The sequence below is a fragment of the Engraulis encrasicolus genome, chromosome 9 (assembly GCF_034702125.1).
Source record: "Engraulis encrasicolus isolate BLACKSEA-1 chromosome 9, IST_EnEncr_1.0, whole genome shotgun sequence".
Lineage (NCBI taxonomy): Eukaryota > Metazoa > Chordata > Actinopteri > Clupeiformes > Engraulidae > Engraulis > Engraulis encrasicolus.
Genome location: NC_085865.1, coordinates 25,450,578 through 25,472,250, shown reverse-complemented (window position 1 = coordinate 25,472,250; position 21,673 = coordinate 25,450,578). Strand labels below are relative to the sequence as shown.

Below are 21,673 nucleotides of genomic sequence, written 5' to 3'. Positions count from 1 at the left end.
AAAGGTCAAGGTCAAGGTCACGAAAAGGTCAAAACGCAAATTGAGCCGATTTTTATGACATTTAGTGGGATGATTGGTCATGACCCAAGGAACAACCGATTACTTTTTGGGAGTGATTGGGTCAAAGGTCAAGGTCAAGGTCACTAAAAGGTCAAAAACGTTTTTCTTTGCCAAGCACTATATGCCAGAAGAACGTGTGCATGCTGAATTGAATAAGAGGTCAAGACTGGGCCAAAAATTTAATATTACGATATTCCGGTCCGATTTAAATGAAACTAACACCAAAATTTGGAGAATGTTATGCCCCACATTTTGAAGATGGCCAGAAAAAAATAAGTGGCGTAGGCGAAGGTTTGCGCTCTACCGAGTGCCCATTCTAGTTTTTTCACAGCTATAATCATTGTTATTTACATAACTGATTTTTATGAATTACATTGACATTTTATTGTTATTGGTTAAGAAAATATTGCATGCTAGAATGATTAGAGCACTGGGCTGATACAGGCTACAACAAAAGGTAGGCCTACAGTTGCCAATAAACTTACAATAACTTTTGAAGCATAGATCACACATTCATTCTGCATTCTGCATGTAGATCACGAAATTGTGAATATCTACCACAGAAATTTCTGAAAATATGGGTGAAACTTTTCAAAAGCATGATTCTAGATAAACATTGGGGTGATTATTTAACAATATTATTTAAAATTAATGTTTGTTAGGCCTACACTTAAATATATTTATTGTGTCTTATCAAATGTAATTTGAAAGGCCTATTTCTCCTGATTACATTGGTGGGTAATTTTTATCCCTTAAAATTCAATATGACCACATACTGATAAGGTCTACGAGGGTATTGTTTACTCGCTGGCTACCACTGCCAACACACTTTACCAAAACCAAAATGGTGCCGTGGTGACATCATAATAGGGGGAGTTGCTGCTCTCCTCTTCTTTCCTCTCTGATGACACTTATTATGGAAGCGTGATGTCATAATGACCACAGTGGAATGTTGCTGCTCAAAGGGGAATCTTCATTTGGAAAGACATGTCTGACAGGACAGCAGCTCATTTGCTAGGATGATACAATAATATTTTTGTGGTGATATGGTGGCTAAGGTAGGCTACATTTGATATATACTGTGTCTACAAGTATTAATTTATTATTTATGCTGAAGTGAAACACAGACTATGTACAGTATTTCTCTGTCTTCCTCAAACACAAGACTCAGAGGTGATCAATCTTAACAACATGGAGAATTGGTGGAGTGAGCGGCACAGAGTGCTGGACCAATTAAACGACCGACTAATAGGTTTTCTGAGAGGTGACGAGAGAAAACCTGTGGAGATGCGAATGGAGGGGTACAAAGAGGAGCTGGATTTCAGGGACATGAAGGATATATACTTTAGGATAGACGAAGCTAACCAGAAAATGCACGAGGACAGGATGAGGCACCTGGAAAACTTATTTCGATGGAACTCTATGACAAAGAAAATGGAACGTCTGCTTGAGAAAAACAGACAGGACTCGAGAGAGATGGAGCAGGTATTGCTGAGGCAAATCGAACATGGACGCAGGAGGAGAATAGAGGCACCTAAGTGCAGCCCTGATCACACTCAGACGGAGCTGAAACAGAAATCGCGTGGCACGCAGACACAAATTGACTGGCTGACAGACATGAGACAACATGGAGGAGAGAAGAAAGATATCATTCAATCAAATGAACCACAATTTCTCCAGGATGCACAGAGACAAAAAGCAGAAAAACAAGTGCCACAGGCTAAAACTACACTGGAGGACGACCAGCTTGGAGATATGAATGCAGGGGACAAGTGGGGTGGAATTAAAAAGGGACATGAGCAAAGCCAAGCAGCAAGTGGGCCTACACAAAAACTAGACAAACACAGGAACAATCAAGGCCAAGACAGAGAGAAAAACAAAGGTGAGATGATAAACATGAGAACAAGAGGAAATGAGGATGTAGATACAGATGACGGAGAGAGAAAACATTTTGGGGTGAGTGAAGAAAATGCTGATCGGGCATCCGGCCTACGAAACAGTTCAAAAGGAACAGACATTCTGAATGAAGCAAAGCATGATGTCGTGAATGGAAAGAAAGAAACCTTGATAGATGGAGAAAAATTCAAACAAGAATGCATAATGACAAACAGAAGAAGAGAGGAAATTGGGAGAACAGTGGACGCAAAGCAGCTAGATGACTGGTTCAGAGATACGGGCATTAAGACTGGAAGAGAAAAGCGGATGGAGCATGAGAGTAGCCAGCCACTGCAGTTATGGCAAGATAGCAAACAGGTAGAGGTGAATTTAAAGAGTGAGAGAGAACCTGCAGAAAACTGCAACACAGGAGGAATAATCACTACGAGCAGCCGAAGGGAGAAAAAAACAGGAGCACAAAAACGAACAAGCAAAGAGGAGCTCATGAATGTCTTGTTTAATGACAAGGAGACAACAAGGGAAAAATGCCATGTCACAGAGCCACATCAAAGAAGATTGGCAGAAACACAACAAGAGAGAGTAAAAATTAGAGAAAAGGAAACAGAGATGTTTAACCCAAGACAGAAAGCATTTGTCACACAAGCAGATGACAGGAAAAAACACATGTTGAGGCAGAGTGACCAAAACTCAGAGAATACAACACAAGAATGCTCTCAGCAAAGATCAAATGTTGACAGTTGGATGAGAGAATGGATGCAGACAACGAAGAATAGAGCAAAATGCAGCATGAAAACAAATGACACGGAAAAGAGAGAGTTGCAGACGACAAGAGACAGCGGAGTAGAAGAAAGCGACAGAAAAATAAGCAATGCGAATGTGGTGGGTGCAAAAGAAGGGACAAGTATAACAGGAAAACAAAGGCAGCAGAAAAGCGTGAAGGGCGATACGACTGAAAAGATAGAGCTGAAGACGACAAGAGAATGCAACGAGAATGTGGTAGGTGCAAAGGAATGGACAAGTATGCATAGGCAGGAGCAATGCCTGAAGGGTGATGCGACTGCACAAGGGTACAGATTAGGGAAAAGCACAAACCAGACTGGCATTGAGTACACGTCACTGCATTCAGACTGTGGAGCCAGCCGGTCTGTCCAACAGACTGTCTCGGAGCAGCAGAGGGCAGCTAAGAGTGCAACACAAAAAAAGGCAGTGCTTGGCATAGATGCAGAGCGCAGCACAGATCAACATGCCAGAGCTTTGCAAGCTAGCACTCATGGAGAAAAGGAGTGTTGGAAACAAACAAGCATCACTACTAGTACAAATATCCCGCGAAAAGTAAACAGCTGGATAGATGAAACAAGTGATAAAATGAGTTAAGAACGAGGGATGTGGTGATCGAGGCAAAAGTTATCAATATCAGGGAGATGAACAAGAGAAAAACGATAGAGCAGGAAGAAAGGAAGAGAGAGTTGGAAATTATATCATCAGCGCAAGAAGAGAAGAAAGAGAGAGAAAGTGTCAGCCAGGAAAGAGTCCAGGGCCTATTGAAACCACAAAACCAAATAAACAAGCAGCAAATGGAAAGGCAGAGGGAACTCTTTGAAATAGAAAAACAAAAAAAGCTAAAGCAACAAAAGGAAGCAGAGAGGTGCATTGAAATTGAGCGGCAGAAGGAACAAGACAAGCAGAAACAAATGGAAAAGCTGAAAGCACAGGAGAGTAACAGAAATGGTGAGATAGAGAAGGCATCTAGTGAGCTCACAGTGAGATGCAAACAGGGTGATGAGGAAAGACATGATCTGCAGCGCCCAAAACTGACAGAAAACCTAACAAGAAGAACTGAAATCGCAGGTCTGAGGGCCCCTCCTTACCAGCAGAACATCTCTAAACATGAGGCAGATGGTCTGGCCAGCACGGCAGCTAAAAAGACAGACAATGCTGTGGTGAATTTAAAAGGCCACGTAGGCCAAAACAGCAAACATCCTTCTCACATCCAAATTGCAGCATCGGATGGACATCAAAAGTTTTCAGTTTGTGGACAGAGCAAATCTGACAAAGTAGAAACTGATATGGCCACTGTGCCGAAGGAGAAGACTGAGCTTGTCAGGCAAGTGCCCCAGCCCAGCATCAACAATTATCCTCAGGTCCAAATTCCAGAATCTGTTGCAAATTGTCAAGTGAGGGGATCCAATATGGAACCGACACCTCCAGTCTACACCCAACAACCTACATTATGGACCACCACCATGAGAGCTGAGAAAGTAGACAAGTCTACTGAGAACATAGCTAAGCAGGCAGCCTTGCCCAACAGCACTTGTTCTCTGTCTCAGACTCCTGCATCAGGTCCTGGAGATGATGAGAGAGAGGAGACTGAGAGTGCTGCATCGTCTTCAGCTGCAGAGATGGCACAGGGACTGAAGTCAGAAGATGCAGGGTATGGTAAGGAAGAAACAGACAGTGGACCGGTGAAGGACAAGAGCGTCAGGAGGAGATTCCTTGGATGGGTCAACAAGAAGACCAAAGACTACTACGCCAACAAAATCGAGAAGACAATCAAGAGAGAGCAGGAGGAGGGAGATGATGTTTACCAGTCATGTAAGAGGATCGTCATTTTATAACCATTTTACACACTAAGATAAGGTTGTACATGTATGAAACTAGAATGGGCACTCGGTAGAGCGCAAACCTTCGCCTACGCCACTTATTTTTTTCTGGCCATCTTCAAAATGTGGGGCATAACATTCTCCAAATTTTGGTGTTAGTTTCATTTAAATCGGACCGGAATATCGTAATATTACATTTTTGGCCCAGTCTTGACCTCTTATTCAATTCAGCATGCACACGTTCTTCTGGCATATAGTGCTTGGCAAAGAAAAAGGTTTTTGACCTTTTAGTGACCTTGACCATGACCTTTGACCCAATCACTCCCAAAAAGTAATCGGTTGTTCCTTGGGTCATGACCAATCATCCCACTAAATGTCATAAAAATCGGCTCAATTTGCGTTTTGACCTTTTCGTGACCTTGACCTTGACCTTTGACCCAATCACTCCCAAAAAGTAATTGATTGTTCCCTGGGTCATGACCAATCATCCCACTAAATTTCATAAAAATCGGCTCAATTTACGTTTTTGACCTTTTCGTGACCTTGGCCTGGACCTTTGACCTTTGACCCAATCACTCCCAAAAACTAATCGATTGTTCCTTGGGTCATGGCCAATCATCCCACTAAATTTCATAAAAATCGGCTCAGTTCTGACTGAGTTATACGAAGTACAAACAAACATTTTGACCTTGACCTTTGACCTTTGACCCAATCACTCCCAAAAACTAATCGATTGTTCCTTGGGTCATGACCAATCATCCCACCAAATTTCATAAAAATCGGCTCAGTTCTGACTGAGTTATACGAAGTACATACAAACAAACAAACAAACATATTAACAAATAAATAAATAAATAAATACACAGCGGTCAAAACATAACCTTCGCCGACTTTGTCTTGGCGAAGGTAATAAACAGGAATTTCATCAATCAGAAGATTTGTTACTGCTTTCAACCACTGTCTTATTTTTCATTGTTTAGGGTTTCAGAAAACCCCCATATCCCGGGCAGAAAGGGAGAAGGAGAAGAGAGAGGCTCTGATGAAAGCGGAGGCGAAGCGCCAGCAGATGGAGGAGTCCTGGAAGCAGTGGGAGGTGAAGAGAGCGGAGGAGAAAAAGCAGAGGAAAAAGGAGGAGGCAGAGGTCAAGGCCATGATGGAGAACCCAGAGTTCCTCAGGAGTTTGCCAAGGTTTGTTATTCATGTTCTGTTAAAAGTCAAATGGCACATATCTCATGAGTCACAACAGTAAGATTACCTATCAGAACCGTCTAAGAGACAATCAAAGTCACAATTTGCCCAAGTCAACTGTTTGATTAAAATGTTAAGTAGGGTTTTGTACTTTTTTATACTTTTCCATACTTTTCCTCACATCTACTTGACTGTTCTCTGAAAATATCAATAAAAATGTAGCCTATGTAATCTTGTTTTCCAAATCAGGAAAAAATGACTTGGGCAAGTATGCTATCAAGCTAATGATATGCTTTTATTGTTTGAATTTGATGAAGAGACCTGGAATGAATGTAGACCACTGTATCTGTGTATCACCCTGCCTCTCTCTGAGTAAGCCTATGCCTGTACGGTATTAGCCTAATATTAGCTACTGTATACAGTGTGTACGCAGTAGTCTAGCAGGCCTTATGCAATGCTTAAGTTTCAAGTGCTTCCACTTTACTCAGGGCAACATTCTAATTTTTTGTCTTTTTTTCTCCCTGCAGCATCCCAATGCTCATGTTTCCCTACATGTAATCCACCACCACAGGAGATATTATAGAACAGGGATGGCAACTGTCATGACAAAGAGGGCCATGTTTTTTCATCTACACCATCAGAGGGCCATATGCAGTGGTCGAGTTGTAAAATGAAACCAGGGGGGATGGTCAGAGATGTATTGTGATTATTGGGGGTTCAGGGTTTCTCCCCCAAGAAAACGTTGAAAGTGTTAAAAGTGCAATTTTAACACAGTATGTGAAAAGGGGATGCCTGTTTTAAAGGGGGATGATTTTTGACGATTTTCATTGAGAGGTATGATTTTAGACCATTTTCATCCCCACATCCCCCTACAACTTGAGCCCATATGACCATGGATCTGACTCTAACTTGCAGAGTTTGAGTTGCTATTGGTTGCTCACTGACTGCCGATATTGTGTGGAAGGAATAGGAGTGTTCTGTATTGGCCAGCAGAGTATATTTTTTACTTCATTTTATTTTACTTTTATTGCATTTAAATAAACATTGGACTTTCAACATTTTGTGATGTTTTACGTTGTTATCCATTTTGTTTTGTTTGCACAAATTATAATATTATATTTAAATTATACCTGTACATTTAATTTAGTTTAATTATGATTTAAAAAATAACTGTCCAAAAGGGCATTTTTGTCCAGTAGAGCGAAGGGGCAGGTGCTTTAGCACAGTGGTTTTCAATTGGGGGCCGGGAACCCCTGGGGGGCCGCGAGGGGATGCCAGGGGGGCCGCGGCAGTTTGGCAGGAAAAATATTGCGAAATAAACTCAATAATTTAATAAATTGAATAGCTCAAGTAGCCAAAATAAACGAACAATTGGCCTAACAATCCCAGTGGAATAATTTTCTTCTTCTCTCTACAATGTTTACACTGTACATGTATTATGCTTTCTGTAGCACTTGAATGGGTTTACGAATACACCAACTTCATCGAGTTATGTAACTGCGTGCACAGTAAAAAAAAAAAGGAAAAAAAAGTGTGGCACGACCTCTGTCAGGGGGGCCTTGGCTGGAATCTACCAGTATATGGGGGCCTTGTCAAGGTTAAGTTTGGGAACCCCTGCTTTCGCACCACCTCATTCCAATCTGTGCACTACGATGTGGCAGGGGTGCACACACACCAGTTCGCGACCATACCCACGCGACAATTCACTACAATTGTTGCAGAACTGTTATGGAAAACAATCTCACACTGGTCATACCCACAGAACCGCTCTAGTAATCTCTGGAATGTCATGGAATAGTTCTCTAATCAACTTGTAATGCTAAATATGGCCATTGGGTGGCAGCACGTCATTAGGCCTATAAAGCTGTGCACCGCTACTGACTGTATCCAGGAAGTTATTGTGAGACGGCGGCACTTTTGAGAAACTTGTAGCCACAGACTGATGCCTATATTCTAGGTCTGTGCTTGTAGCCAAGACATAATTATCCCGTGTAGGTTGTAGACTGATCGCGGTTAGCCTGAACATGTCTGCAGTGCAGCCATGCCAGCAGGTAACCTGGACACCTGTAGGCCTATGTGTTCTGTTTGGATTTCCTGAAGGATCCTGTGACTGTTAACTGGGAACACAATTAATGTTTGTGCCAAATGAGGAAGAGTAGAATACAAACTGCTGTGCCCGATGAATGTGCTACTGCTCGACCCACTGGACCCATAACAAGGTTTTTGAAATATTCTGTCGTAGCCTTCCAACCAGAGTTGCTTCTGTTATTTGTGTACCATAAAGGACCATAAAGGCCACAACGTTATCACCTCTACAGCAGAGTGGAGTATTAAAAAGGTCAGGGCCATTTCAATAGTGCTGAGTTAGGGGGCAGCCCCCAATGGCGCCCCAAGGGAGCAGTGCAGCGGGACGGTACTATGCTCAGGGTACCTCAGTCATGGAGTAGGATGGGGGAGAGCACTGGTTAATTACTCCCCCCACCAACCTGGCGGGTCGGGAGTCAAATCGGCAACCTTAGTTTGGACTACAAGTCTGACGCCCTAAACGGTTGCCCATGACTGCAAGACAGACAGGCCACGAGGGTCCTTTGTGAATGTTTAATATACTGTAGGCTATGTGAAATAATCTCTATGTATGTATGTATGCTAGACACATTGATTTCCCTCAGGACTAATAAAGTTTACTCTACTCTATATGGAGAAATAGTGCCGACTGCAGAGGTTCATGGAGCAATACAGTGGAGAACAGAGTGGATAGAAGAACAGTGCCATCTGTTGGACCTGAAGGAAAAGTATATAGAGGAAAGACAAAAAAATCCTACTGTACAAGAATCGCGCAACTTAGAAAGACCACCAAATGCAATATCAGAGTTGCTGCATATTTAAGTTTTTGCTAGAGAGAGAGTCCTTATGAAGTTTTTAACGTGCCATATCAATCAGTCAATCAACCAACCGCCTCAGTGGTCAATAGAGCTTTCAGTCGATCTGCTCCCCAGCTCTAGAATGCACTTCCCCGGCCCTGACATTGAAAATAGTGGCTCACTACCCCTGTTCTAATCTAGACTCAAAACTCATTTGTTTGGATTAGCCTCTTCTTCATGACTTTTTAAACTCTTTCATTTAAACTCTTTCATTTTTTGATTACAATCTGTGTTGTTTTTATCATTGCTTGTCGCTGTAGGCCTACCATGTCCTTGAGTGCTTTGAAAGGCGCATTTAAATCAAATGCATTATTATTATTATTATTATTATTATTATTATTATTGTTATTATTATTGTTATTGTTATTGTTATTGTTATTATTATTATAGGCTAGTAGATAGTAGGCTGGCTGTCATTCAATGTGCACAAGAGTAAAGAAAGAGAAGAAAAACTATAGGCAATTTTACTATAGATAGTAGGGCCTAACTATCACCAGAGGTAGATGGAAAATAAATCTGTTTTTAATTCGATTTTAAAACAAGATCATTTGTTGTTGTTGCTGTAGTGTTGTGAATAGTATAGGCTGTCTTTTGTTGTTCCTCATAAACTGCCGTCAGAGTGCACCCACCACAAGAGCACAGATTATGTTAATTGCTGTTTACGTTTACCTGCGCTTCTTACAGTAGTAGGCCTAGTCATGCATCAAAATCCCACCAAATCCCACAAATCCCACTGATGTGTAGGCGTGCTCTCTTGCGCCTCGGTGACGTACTTCCTGGAGGCTGTAGCGCATTGCGTTCTTATTGGACAATGTCAAATCCCTTCAGCAGAACTCAACACCATTGGCTCAGCATACTGGCATTTTCACCATTGTTGACCAATCACAGACACGTCTTACGATATCGCAGCGAAAACACTTGTCTCAATCCGTTAGCATTCATTCTAAGGAGGGTTGGTGAGTTTCAATCTATTTATCTAAGACAGTTTTCCTGGATCTATGCCATGTTCTATTGAAATAGCACAATATTATCTAGCAAGAATTTGTTGTGCAACATGCCGGTTTTGGCATGTGCCATCTGAATTAGTTGTACATATTTAACTTTATCAGACAAAGCGTGTGCGCTTGTGTATTGTTTAGTCTACAGTGTGTGCCTGTAGGAGGACAATATTAGTTCATTGTTACCATTTCTTTACAGCTATGAAATGTAAGTAACGTCACATACAAGTTGGGAATGTAAGCTCGACATTTATTTCGGTGCATTTATTCTTTGCAGAGCGTTTTGTTGCAGAGTTATCAAGTCGTGGCCCTGTGTTTACAGTAGCTACCATGAAGCAATAGGCTAAACACACCCACGGTTTCTATGGTAAAGAGGATTCCTAAACGGAGGAGAGATGACTGATATGAACATGTACATGGTTCCCAATCCTGGCATGCCAGGATGTCCACCTGGACTGGAATATCTGACACAGGTAATGGACATACCGGTACTCGAGGGCGACATTTGAGCTTTTCTTTTAACTGCTTTGGAATGAAGTGTCATGAATGAATTCAATTCAAAATTGAACTTCTCTAGACTGTGGCCTGATATTAATATTTGTATTTGTTACCCTAACTAGCTCGACCAGGTATTGATCAAGCAGAAAGTCGAGCTCATAGAAGGTATGTGAAGACAAGTTGTACATCCCCCTTCTCAGCTTTTGAAAAAGTTCAGTAAAAAGTATGCTTGATGACATTGCATGTAGGCTACTATAGGTGTTAGAATATTTGTACGTCTTGTGAAATGCCTTTAATTGTGTTCCTTTTTTTACTCTCTTGTATGTTGAATATAATATGTTTTTATTAGGCCTGTTATTATTATTACCGTATTATTATTAGTATATTTCAAGTGTGACAGAATAAAACCACAGTTGAGAGGTCTTCATGCAAGGGTAATTATTTTTTAATTCACATTGTGAAATATTAGATACAATCAGTAGCACATTATATCACACTAATATTCAATACACTGCTTTGAAATGTGTTTTTCCTCCTCCATATCCAGCTTTGGTGGGTTTTGAAAGCAACAACAAGTACGAGATCAATAACTCCCTGGGTCAGAACGTCTTCTATGCTGTGGAGGAAAATGACTGCCTGAGTCGGCAGTGTTGTGGGCCTCTGCGTTCCTTTGTCATCCGAGTGCTGGACAACTACGGGCAAGAGATCATCACCGTGTCCAGGCCCCTCAAGTGTATGTCTTGCTTCTTCCCTTGCTGTCTGCAGGAGGTGAGTGTAACAGAGGTGTTCCTGCGTAGTCCGTCCCCCTCAGGTTTCGAACTCACCACATCCTAGTCAACACATTCGGGTATGGGAGGCACAGCATGATACCGCTGGGCTAAAGAACCAGCCCGATAGCTCAGCGTTACTGATACTGAATGAAGCTTCAGGAGGGAGGCTTACTAACATTCCACGCCACACTGTGCTATTTGACCTCCATTACATGCGACATCGTGGTTATTACACAAATACATAACCAGTGTGTGGGGGTGCAGCACAGCCCCTGTGGGTGCACTGAATTTGGTGTGCACTGAATTCTGGGGCCTATGCACAAGCAGATGTCCCCCTCCCCAGTTAAAAAAAATACACATAATCCTAATGATCTATTCTATTGGTGTCTTATAAATGTGTCTTGAGTAAAGGCGAAAGCAAGTGGCTTTTAGTCTGATTGCTCAAGACATAATAGAGGTTGTCCATGTTCTGTGATATGAACACAATGCATCGTGATGCAACTTTGACCATGATGCCAGCAATGGGCTATTTAAGTAGATCCCTTCAAAATGTACATTCTAAAAGCAACATTTATTCCAAGTCATGAGCTGAGACAGTATGAAGCAACATTTATTCCAAGTCATGAGCTGACCCAGTGTGAACCTACTTTATAGTGGACTGACCATCTCTAGGTTTGTGGATGCAGTCTGACTCTTTGGTGTCAGGCCAGAGCCCCAGTACCACTAGTTTTGTCCCTGTTTACCCCAGGAGGCCCAGATTCAATTCCCAATGGGGCAACTTTACCCCCCTTCCTACTGTACATGCAGTGTAATAAGGGGGTTGGCTTGCCTTGAGGCCAACAATAGTGTGCCCAGTTGTGTGATGAAGGACCCCAGTGATGCATGAATGAAATGGATTGTGACTGAGGCATCCTCAACTATAGAAGTAGTGCATTTCCCAAAGAGGGAAAAGGTGGTCTTAAAGACGCGCTCTGTCTTGCCAATGAGCATGGCTCTTTGGTACACTGGGTTTGAGGTCCGGAATTCCTGTCTGTGATTGCAGAACTAGTTTGTTTAACAGTGTGTTAGTGTGTGAACAGTTTAAAAAAAAGAATAAAACAGTGTGTTAACGGTGTTTTTTAAAGGTGCACTGTGTAATATTTTTTAGTAGTTTATTTCCAGAATTCATGCTGCCCATTCATAAATGTTACCTTTTTCATGAATACTTACCACCACCATCACATTCTAATTATTCATTATGACTGGGAAAATTGCACTTTTCATACATGAAAAGGGAGATCTCAATTGTCCACTATTTTGAATTTCCAGAAATGGACATTTGTAGCCGCAAAACGTACTGTATTTTGTTCATACTAGTGTACAACAATTCTTTTTAGTTTATCATGTAGTAAATATTCATGAAAAGATCATATTTGGCAGTAGACAGCACAGTTTCAATGAGCAGCATAGTTGCAATACCTACTCTGGCCACCATCCTACACAGTGCACCTTTAAAGGGACACTGTGTGAGATTTTTAGTTGTTCATTTCCAGAATTCATGCTACCCATTCACTAATGTTACCTTTTTCATGAATATTTACCACCACCATCAAATTCTAAGTATTCATTATGACTGGAAAAATTGCACTTTTCATACATGAAAAGGGGGATCTTCTCCATGGTCCGCCATTTTGAATTTCCAGAAATAGCCATTTTTAGCTGCAAAAATGACTGTACTTGGGCCATAATACAAAATGTTAGTTTATTACTTAGTAAACTTTCATGAAAAGGTCAAATTTGGCAATAGGCGACACAGTTTCAATGAGCAGCATAGTTGCAGTACCTTTTTTGACCATTTCCTGCACAGTGCACCTTTAAAGAATAACACTGTATTTGTGTAAATGTGTCTATAGCTAAGACGCTTTATTGTCCCTGTGTGTGTCAGCTGGAGGTGCAGGCTCCGCCGGGGAACACGGTAGGCTACGTGCTCCAGCAGTGGCATCCTTTCATTCCCAAGTTTATCATCCAGAACGAACACCGGCAGCCCGTCCTCAAACTGAAGGGGCCTTTCTGTGGATGGAGCTGCTTGCCTGATGTGGACTTTGAGGTGAGTAAGAGGTCAAATTTACACATAATATATATTGTAGTGTATATTTCATTTTGCTGCTGACACGTTTGTCCCAAAGCAACTTACAGCTGTTTAGGAGCAAGTTAATGGCTACGGTCCCTGGGACAATATGTGGCGTTAGCTGGCACTGCAGGCCAAAAAGCTGCCCCATATATACCGGTAGTATTGCTATGCTATTTATTAAACTATTTTGTGTAAATGTCCCACCGTGTTGTACATCACATTTAAACATCTGCACCTTAAGGATTATTTACAATCTCACTATGCTTATGTTTAGTGTACAACTGCAAATGCATACATTTACGTGTGAATCGTGACTATAAAATACATTTTATTCATACTAGTATACCATGCTCAACCATACTATACTGTGTGACACTACCATACTAAACTATACTCTACTCTACTCTACTCTACTCTACTATACTATACTATACTATACTATACTATATTATACGATACTATATTATACTATAATACACTACACTACACTACACTACACAACCAGGGCTCAGAATTAACTTTTCTCATCAATAGCCAAAATGGCTAGTAGGCCTAGATGTTAATCTTACTAACAAAACGTACACTCACTAATGGGTCAAAGTGACTTGTAAATTGGGATTTTCTACCAGCCAAACTGAATTTGGCCGGTTGACTGGTGTTACTTGTAATTTAGAGCCCTGTACACTACCATACTATTGTCCACTACACTATGCTATACTACTGCATAAACTGTCACTGTGCCATGGTAACCCCTTGAACAAGAGCAACTGGACCTGGCAGGCCGTATAACAGGATTATTTCCACACATGTTTTCTGTTCATAGTGTATAAACAACTTTGCCACTGTTTATGTCAACAGAGTCAGTGTCTGCATGTCTTCATTTGATTTTGAGTAACACAGAAAACCACATTAGTGGAGTGTTGTCGTGGAAAGGCTTAAAAAGAAGGACAACATTTGCCTTTCTCCTGTGGCCAACACCTTTTGTTGCTTTGGGACTCTCGTCTTTGTATTCTACAAAACCCAAGAGAGTTGCTGCAACAAGTTGTGGGGGAAAAGTCCCTATTTGCGGTTTATTTGACTATGTTGTCCTTACATAACACTGTCTATTAGCATTAGTTCCACCACCATGTTAGGAACAACATCAATTTACAGCTTTTTGATTAGAGGAGCGAGTCAAAGAGTAGCCTTCAGTCTTTTATATAAACTCTTCAACTGCACTGCCAGTACTGCCAATTTCCAACCCTGTTTACCTCCAACTACATCTATTACTTTTCACCAGATGCCTCGATACAAATTCCAAGTTTCATTTTCTATTTAATGTGGATAGACCAGTATGCGTATTTGCACAAACACAGTTCTCTAAAACCCTGTTTAGACTTCCCGACTTTTCAAAGATGCATTAACAGTCTTTGTGAAGGACAGTCTGACTTGTTCAAGACTTCAAGGCCTTTTATAGTCAGCACGCTGTTGGCAGCACATACACGTATAAATGAAATAGCAAGGGCCTGTTAGGGGTGGTTATGTCATTCATAATGAAGGCCACATATGTCCAATTTAGTGTCCACATGGCCACTGTATTGTCTTCCAATAGAGAGAGTAGATTGTCTGCTCCAATTGTGAGGTTTATTCAAGTGAGGTTTATTCAAGACCGATTGTGAGGTTTATTCAGCTGCTCTGATTGTGACGTTTAATCATGAAGATGGGTCGAAACGTTGAATGTCTTGAATAACAAATCTGAGCTGCAGTGTGCAGACTTCAGTTCTCTCTTTTGTCTGATACACCTGTGTCCAACACCTGGCCTCAGTGAGGTGGGATATGCAAACTTTTACTCTTCTGAAGACACAGTATTGTCTTCCCCGTTTTACAACCCAACTACCGAAACCCATTTTAACAGCATAGTTCTTAATTGTATGACAATTATTGTATGAAAGAAATTCAGTGTATTATGGCTCGAAATTCTAGGGCTACAGCATAGTACATGCAGACTAGAAGTAGGGTAGTCTTTAATATACAAACCAATATAATGATCATCTTGTGCAAATGTATAACTGTGAAAAACATGATGTCCCATTTCTAGCTGTTAAATCCAGGATATTGCAAACATTCCTGTGATTGGAAATGTAAACAAACACTAACACATATGCTGCTGGCCACACAGTTCCTGATAATAAACAGTTGCTACCCCCAAGGATGTGGCTTCCACTAAAGTAAACTTTCATATTGTAATCGTCTGGAGGCTATCACAGCATGTCATTTCTGTTTAGGCAAGACAGGCTATTAATGGAGCGAAAGACCCATACAAAAATAAATTACATTAAGCCAAAGCACGGCAGTGTGGTATATGGTCGGGGCAATACGTGCACTAAAATATATTTGATAAAGTATTAAGGCGGAAAAGCTAAACCTTTAAGATGTTGCTTCTAAGAAATAGAGCAGCATGATTGACATTAAGATAAATATGGATGGACAGAGAAATATAAAGCACACATGTGGCTGTGCCAGTATAACCGCACATGTTCCTTAATATTATATTACTTAGTCTATTTGTTTCTGGGCTTTGGCCAAACTTGCAACCACACAGAGCACACATAATGTTTGCAGAGGTTTTGGTGTTGTATCGTGTAAAAATCATTAATATTACATCTTATTGATCACATGGGATTGGATAACTTTGTAGTCTTCATTGCCAATATAGGCCTACTTATTTACTCAAACTCTTTCTCATGCACAGGGGCTTTATTATCATAATTTTTGAGTTTGCTATATTTTATTTGCATTTTCTGTAGGGCTATTATTATTCTGTAGGGAGTATACTGTATACTAGTGGTAACTGTGGCCTAACGGTTACGCTGAACTGAAGCTGTGCAGCACTAATGCACTGGTAGGGAGTTCTCCAGCAGATGGCGCCAAAGGGCTTTGATAATGCAGAAGCTGTCTGTCTCTGGTGGCAGCTTACACGGTTGGGTAGCGCTGCAACAAGCTCAACAAGTGAACCCTTGACCCTTAGATGCGTGCCATGAGCTACTGTTACCTATAAAGTCTTAAATGAGCCAAAACAGGTGATGATAGGCCCTACTATGCTCTGAAACATTCAAGGATTCAAGTAGACATGGATGTTATTTGACCCTCGTGCATCGAAATGTTGCAAGTATAATATGCTGCAAGCATCACAATACGGAGGAAGTCAACAACATGATAGGGAGCCATAAATACAGGGGCACATACTGTGAACAGTGGACAATCCGTACACCACCAGAATACACTTTTTGTCATACCATGAGTAAACCCTCGCTCATGCTCTATATCTCTGCCTCTATCCCAATGTGACTTTACTCCATACATTCATTATTATTATATTTTTCCACATACCCCCTTGCAATGTGCTGTTGTATGCCTAGTGGTACCATATCCCTTGTTGGCAATCCCTTCACTAGACATCAGACGATACCGATTGCCATGCAAAGCGCCCTCAGATATTAAAGTGCATACATTACACTACATTACATTACATTTGGCAGATGCTTTTAGCCAAAGCGACCTGCAAATGGGGATAGAATCATAGCATATAACACTTGCAGATACAAAGTGCCTAGGAAACATACAGAGCAATAAGTGCAGATGCCTGACTAGAAGCAATGCTGAACCTGTTGCGTCTCTGGGATGACGCGACCTGGCTAGGAAGACCTGCCAGGAGGGAGTTGGCTTGAATGCGTACCGGTAGTTTGTGCTGCGTGTTGGGTCAAGTAGGCATACAGTGGCATACAGTTGGTAAAGTGCAGACAGATGTCTGCATTACTCTATATGCAAAACTCACACAGTGAGTCGCAGCAGGTTCAGATTTCTGATAGCCAAGGGGTATGTGCTGTCTGTACAGCACTGTATGTGCTGCATTTATGCAACAAAATGACATCATCTTCACTTTGGCATCCAGTTCCATGTGTACACTCCTCAATGTATGGAATCTAAATGATCTCAATTAGAAAGAGATTTGTTTTATGCAACCGAATGACAAACTGTGGTTTATTTTGTTCAAAATATCTTTTGGTTGTATGACCCATTCACTCTATCCCAGATCCTTACCATGGACGAGACCAACCAGATCGGCAAGATCAGCAAACAGTGGACAGGCTTCCTGCGAGAGGCGTTCACGGACACGGATAACTTTGGCATCCAGTTCCCCATGGACCTGGACGTCAGGATGAAGGCCGTCATGATCGGAGCTTGCTTCCTTATCGTACGTTCTCAACCTGTCCTGTGAACCAAAAATCCATCACTGCAAATGCAATGTATTTTTAATCTGCATTTCCACCCCCAACTGCACTCATTCTGTAGGCTACTGTATATTGGAAAGAACGGCTATGGATGTTTTTTGTTTTGTTTTGTTAAAATATTTGTATTAGGTTATGTGTTAGGGACCACCATACGCACAGTACAAATTGAAACATTTGCAATGTGCTATACAATGTGTTATACAAATCTCATTGCTATTGATACTGCTATACATAGACCATTCTGTGTCGCCGAACCACCAAATTAAAATACAACACCACAAATTGATCAATAGCCAGCCACACATGCTGTACATGTCAGTGTATAACACTTGTACTGGCCCAATGTTTTTTGCGTGTAGCACTTCACAATGCTACTTGGTCTGTGGGAAATGCTGCATGTTGCCAACTGAGGAGTTAGCCTCAGGTGAATTAACACCTGTCATTTTTAGTATAACCCCAAAACCCTTGACATTTCCTAATAGAATTTCCCATGATTCAGTGCGTTTTTTTCTGGCCTTTATGCAGGACTTCATGTTCTTCGAGACAACTAATAACTGATACATCATGGCTGAGACGCCACATCGTGTTTGGATGGAAGGCAGCCATAAGGAGTGTGAACAGATGTCAGCCCTCCTGTGGTCAGCAGCGATGGAGGGGAAGATCCTGATTGAAGCTCCAGCTCCAGGTGTCCAAGATGGTGTGCAGATCTGGGGAGGTGGTGCATGCGAATGTCATGTGTAACTGTGCGGTCAGTGGTAGAGAGCCGTATTTAGTGAGGGGGGATGATGGAGGGTCTATTAGGGTACTGGGCACAGTGTGTCACCTTGGTTATAGTCCTGTGAAGCAGAATGCTAAAAAATGCTAGAATGCTATGAAATGTTACTTTTGAATGTGCTGTCAATAGCCCACTGTGTGTGACTCTGCGAAACAGCATCAACCGTTTTGATGCTTGAACACGTTGCATGTAGCCTTGCAGATAACAAACATTTGGTACTAACAACAACTGAACAAGAGTCTCAAAGAGAACAAATAAATGGTCAAACATCTTCTGCTAAACTCTAAGAACACACAAAGAATGGCCGAGCAGCATGCCTGTAATAGCTTGGTATTTGATTACAGACGTCACATGTAGTGGAATAGTGTTTTTAATACTTTGTCATTAAGTAGTTATTTTTGTACTTATGTTGTGTTCTCTCTAATATATCAATGTTTATTTCTCAGTGGGACTTTTGACAAGTTTTTTGCTCACACGGCACTAAGATTTTTTACGGGTTGTGGCATAGAAGCCATCACAGTCTCATACCTTTGGCATCATTGTTCAATACCATTTGATCAGGCAGCAATATGTATTCATTAATATATATTTATTTCAAATCATAAATAGTTTTTTAACATCAGCATTGCTATTACTCATGGGGCATACCCCGCTTTTTAAAATCTCTGATGGTGATATGCTATGCCTAAATTAATTTTCTCTCCATTTAATATGGGGACTTCCTTTATATGTACTGCTTCCTTAAAGTGATCAATTCATGTATTCATCACATATGTATGGTGCGTAACTACAGCCCAAAGTATGTAAAACTAATACATTTTAGAAATGTAGGATATCTACGTATATATTTATATTTTGACTCAGGAAAGCTTGACTGTAACAGTTGTGTTGTAGGTACATACAATGAATGTTGTTGAAAAGTGCACTGTGTTAATGGGTTCTTATTAAAATGGCCATATATTTTCCACACTGTCACAACCCTGTTTTCTGCACATTACTTACTTACTTATTTAGGCCTTTACATTCCTTTCGGAACATAGGCCATTGATGAAGAGCTTCCACCCTCGTCTGTCTTGGGCCATTTTTTCCAGCTTTTTTCTGCACATTCTACGTATATTAATCCTGAAGTAGGATTCACAACATGTTATTGAAGTAGGGCCATAACTATTTTTAAAAAAGAAATGACCCGAACAACAACTAATTGGTAATTTTGATGAAGATATTCGTCTGCCAGAATATAGTGTTGCTTTCACAATCATTCACCTATATTCTGTTTACATCAAAACATAAATGTTGCGCTTAGAGGGCTGTATCCTCATTTTGTTCCCTTCAATTTGATTTTTTTTTTTTTTTAATAAACACTTCATCACTGTGTCCTTGAGCTTCTTGTCTAAGTGCAGAGATGCATTGGGATTTATTTGAAGTGAAACGGAACACAGATCTCTCCTTGAAATGATGACAGAATCCAGGGTGCTCTTTATAAAGCCAACACTATGTTCATCAGTGGGAAAAAATACTTTATATGACCAGACCAAAACAATACAGTTGACAAACTATGAGCCATGGTGAAAAAGTAATTGTAAGCATTTAGAATGATACATAGTATTTACAGGAGCAAGGGGATTTTATGACTGGATTTGCTGCACAGGTGGCCTCGTATGACAGTTCCATGTTGGATTTCACTGAGCTCCTGAGAGCGGCCCAGGCCTCCTCTATTTATTCTGACTTGTTCAATCTTTGTAAGATGCCTGAAGAAGATGATCTATGATCGAAACGTTGCTTCCAATGAATTAAGTCTTTTGCAAGCACAGTGCAGATTCTTTCCCCCTTTTTTAATTGGGCCAGTTTTGATTTGGCACCTGCTGATGTTTTCCTGTTGGATGTACGCGGCTTCCACTACACTTACTTAAACACAAATGTAGGTAACGAGGATTCGTTCACCATCCCTGGGATCAACATTTGGCCCATACTGGTATGTGCAACAACTGAAGACAGAAACAACTTGGTATTGCTTGACTAAGTCAAGCTTAGTCACCTAACCAATATGTAAGTTGTATACTGCCTGGTAGTTAACATTAGGGACACGTGGATCCTTTGAAGTGGTACCCTTTGCAGATGATGACCGACTTTATCACTGCCAGGTACCACTGGAACATACATACTGTAACATACATGGAACATACAACTCATGTTCATTCACAATATACTGTAACTCTGGTGTATTTTGAGTCCAAAGTCAAATGATCCAGAGTGTGAGCATGTAGAGAGGTCCATCTTCCCAAATCTGGAGTTGTCTTGGGTTGCGAATAAAACACCGGAGAAGTCCTCCTTGTTTGCTGTGGACTTGCTTTTCCCACGGAGCTCCTGAGCTTTCTGAATCATTAAGCCTTGTCAGTAGTTGACATGATGTCAGCCCTTTTTTTTGGTTGAACTTAAACTTGTGTTATGAAAAGAGGATAGATCTATTTTTGTGTTTATGTGCTGGAAGAACTATCTCTGGCAGTTCAAACTAATTGTTCTTTTCTGTTCTCTTTGTCTTTGGTCATCATATCACTCTACAAAACATTTCCTCACCTGCAGGGGGGCTTAGCTGATCCCAGCCAGACTAAATTCTTCAAAAGAAAAATGAAAGCTGTGGGGGTAAAAAAATAAAAGTGCTCAGGGTTCTCTGGAAGTGATGACGACTTTTTTCGGGAATTGTTGGCTGAGCTCACGGGTGTGACACACTCAGCTGTGTAGGCAGAAGTGGAAACTCTCCAAGTGTGCGTGTGCATGTGCGCATATGTGTGTGTGCATACTGTGTGTGTGTGTGTATGTGCGCACGCATGTGTGTGTGTATGCAGGAGCTCTTTTTGTGTGCCGAGATCAAGGCATAGCAGAGCAATGGCATGTCTCACCCGCTGCTGCCTTTTTATTGTGTGTTTCTCATGCGTGTGTTCTCTGGTCCTTGCAGAGAGAGAGAGACGGAGAGAGATGGAGGGAGAGAGAGAGAGAGAGAGAGGCCGCCCAGATGACAGGGAGTGAGCGACTGCAGTGTCTTCATCTCAGCTTTAACACTTGGCTGCCCTTATTGTTGGTAAGCCATTTACTGCCATAGCTGGTTGGGTTACAGTAAACATTACTATAGTACCAGCCGCCACCCCAGATACTGCTTGGTAACGCTTTATTTGACGTGATCTGCATTTGGGTGTAATTTAACCATCATAAGAATGACACAACGCATGTAAGGAACAGTAATGGCACATTAGGCCTAATATCACCTATCATAATGTGTCATAAGGTTTCTGGAATGTCCAATTTACGTTGTTTGGGTATTATGTTATTCCAAAAGCCGAATGACACGTATGGCAACAGTCACAAACACCAATAATGTGTCATTAATGTTCCTGACATACAGTGAGGAGAATAAGTATTTGATCCCTTGCTGATTTTGTTGGTTTGCCCACTAATAAAGACATGATCAGTCTTTAATGTTAATGATAATATGTATTCTAATATGGAGAGACAGAATATCAAAAAGAAAATCCAGAAATTAACTCTAAAGAATATATAATAATTGATTTATATTTAATTGAGGGAAATAAGT

The 21,673-nt window shown here is 41.0% G+C and overlaps 2 protein-coding genes across 5 annotated transcripts; both read left to right on the top strand.

Annotated features, from left to right (window-relative positions):
• Positions 1-1,027: 1,027 nt before the first annotated feature.
• LOC134455083 (calponin homology domain-containing protein DDB_G0272472-like) lies at positions 1,028-6,805 on the top strand. Of its 3 annotated transcripts, XM_063206143.1 has the most exons (4): positions 1,028-1,118; positions 1,226-4,548; positions 5,537-5,744; positions 6,272-6,805. In XM_063206143.1, the coding sequence occupies exons 2-4, from the start codon at positions 3,378-3,380 to the stop codon at positions 6,300-6,302; spliced, it is 1,410 nt and encodes a 469-aa protein (XP_063062213.1). In that variant the 5' UTR covers positions 1,028-1,118; positions 1,226-3,377; the 3' UTR covers positions 6,303-6,805. The 3 variants fall into 3 exon arrangements, with proteins under 3 accessions (XP_063062213.1, XP_063062211.1, XP_063062212.1); XM_063206141.1 differs by lacking the exons at positions 5,537-5,744; positions 6,272-6,805 and having other exon boundaries at positions 1,226-3,684; XM_063206142.1 differs by lacking the exons at positions 5,537-5,744; positions 6,272-6,805 and having other exon boundaries at positions 1,199-3,684.
• A 2,771-nt stretch (positions 6,806-9,576) lies between these two features.
• On the top strand, positions 9,577-21,233 carry si:ch73-206p6.1 (phospholipid scramblase 1). Of its 2 annotated transcripts, XR_010036011.1 has the most exons (8): positions 9,577-9,621; positions 9,941-10,136; positions 10,284-10,326; positions 10,709-10,929; positions 12,856-13,017; positions 17,114-17,275; positions 17,838-17,997; positions 21,041-21,233. XR_010036011.1 is itself a non-coding variant. In XM_063206140.1 (7 exons), the coding sequence occupies exons 2-7, from the start codon at positions 10,059-10,061 to the stop codon at positions 17,868-17,870; spliced, it is 699 nt and encodes a 232-aa protein (XP_063062210.1). In that variant the 5' UTR covers positions 9,577-9,621; positions 9,941-10,058; the 3' UTR covers positions 17,871-19,054. The 2 variants fall into 2 exon arrangements, 1 of the variants encoding a protein (XP_063062210.1); XM_063206140.1 differs by lacking the exon at positions 21,041-21,233 and having other exon boundaries at positions 17,838-19,054.
• Positions 21,234-21,673: the final 440 nt, after the last annotated feature.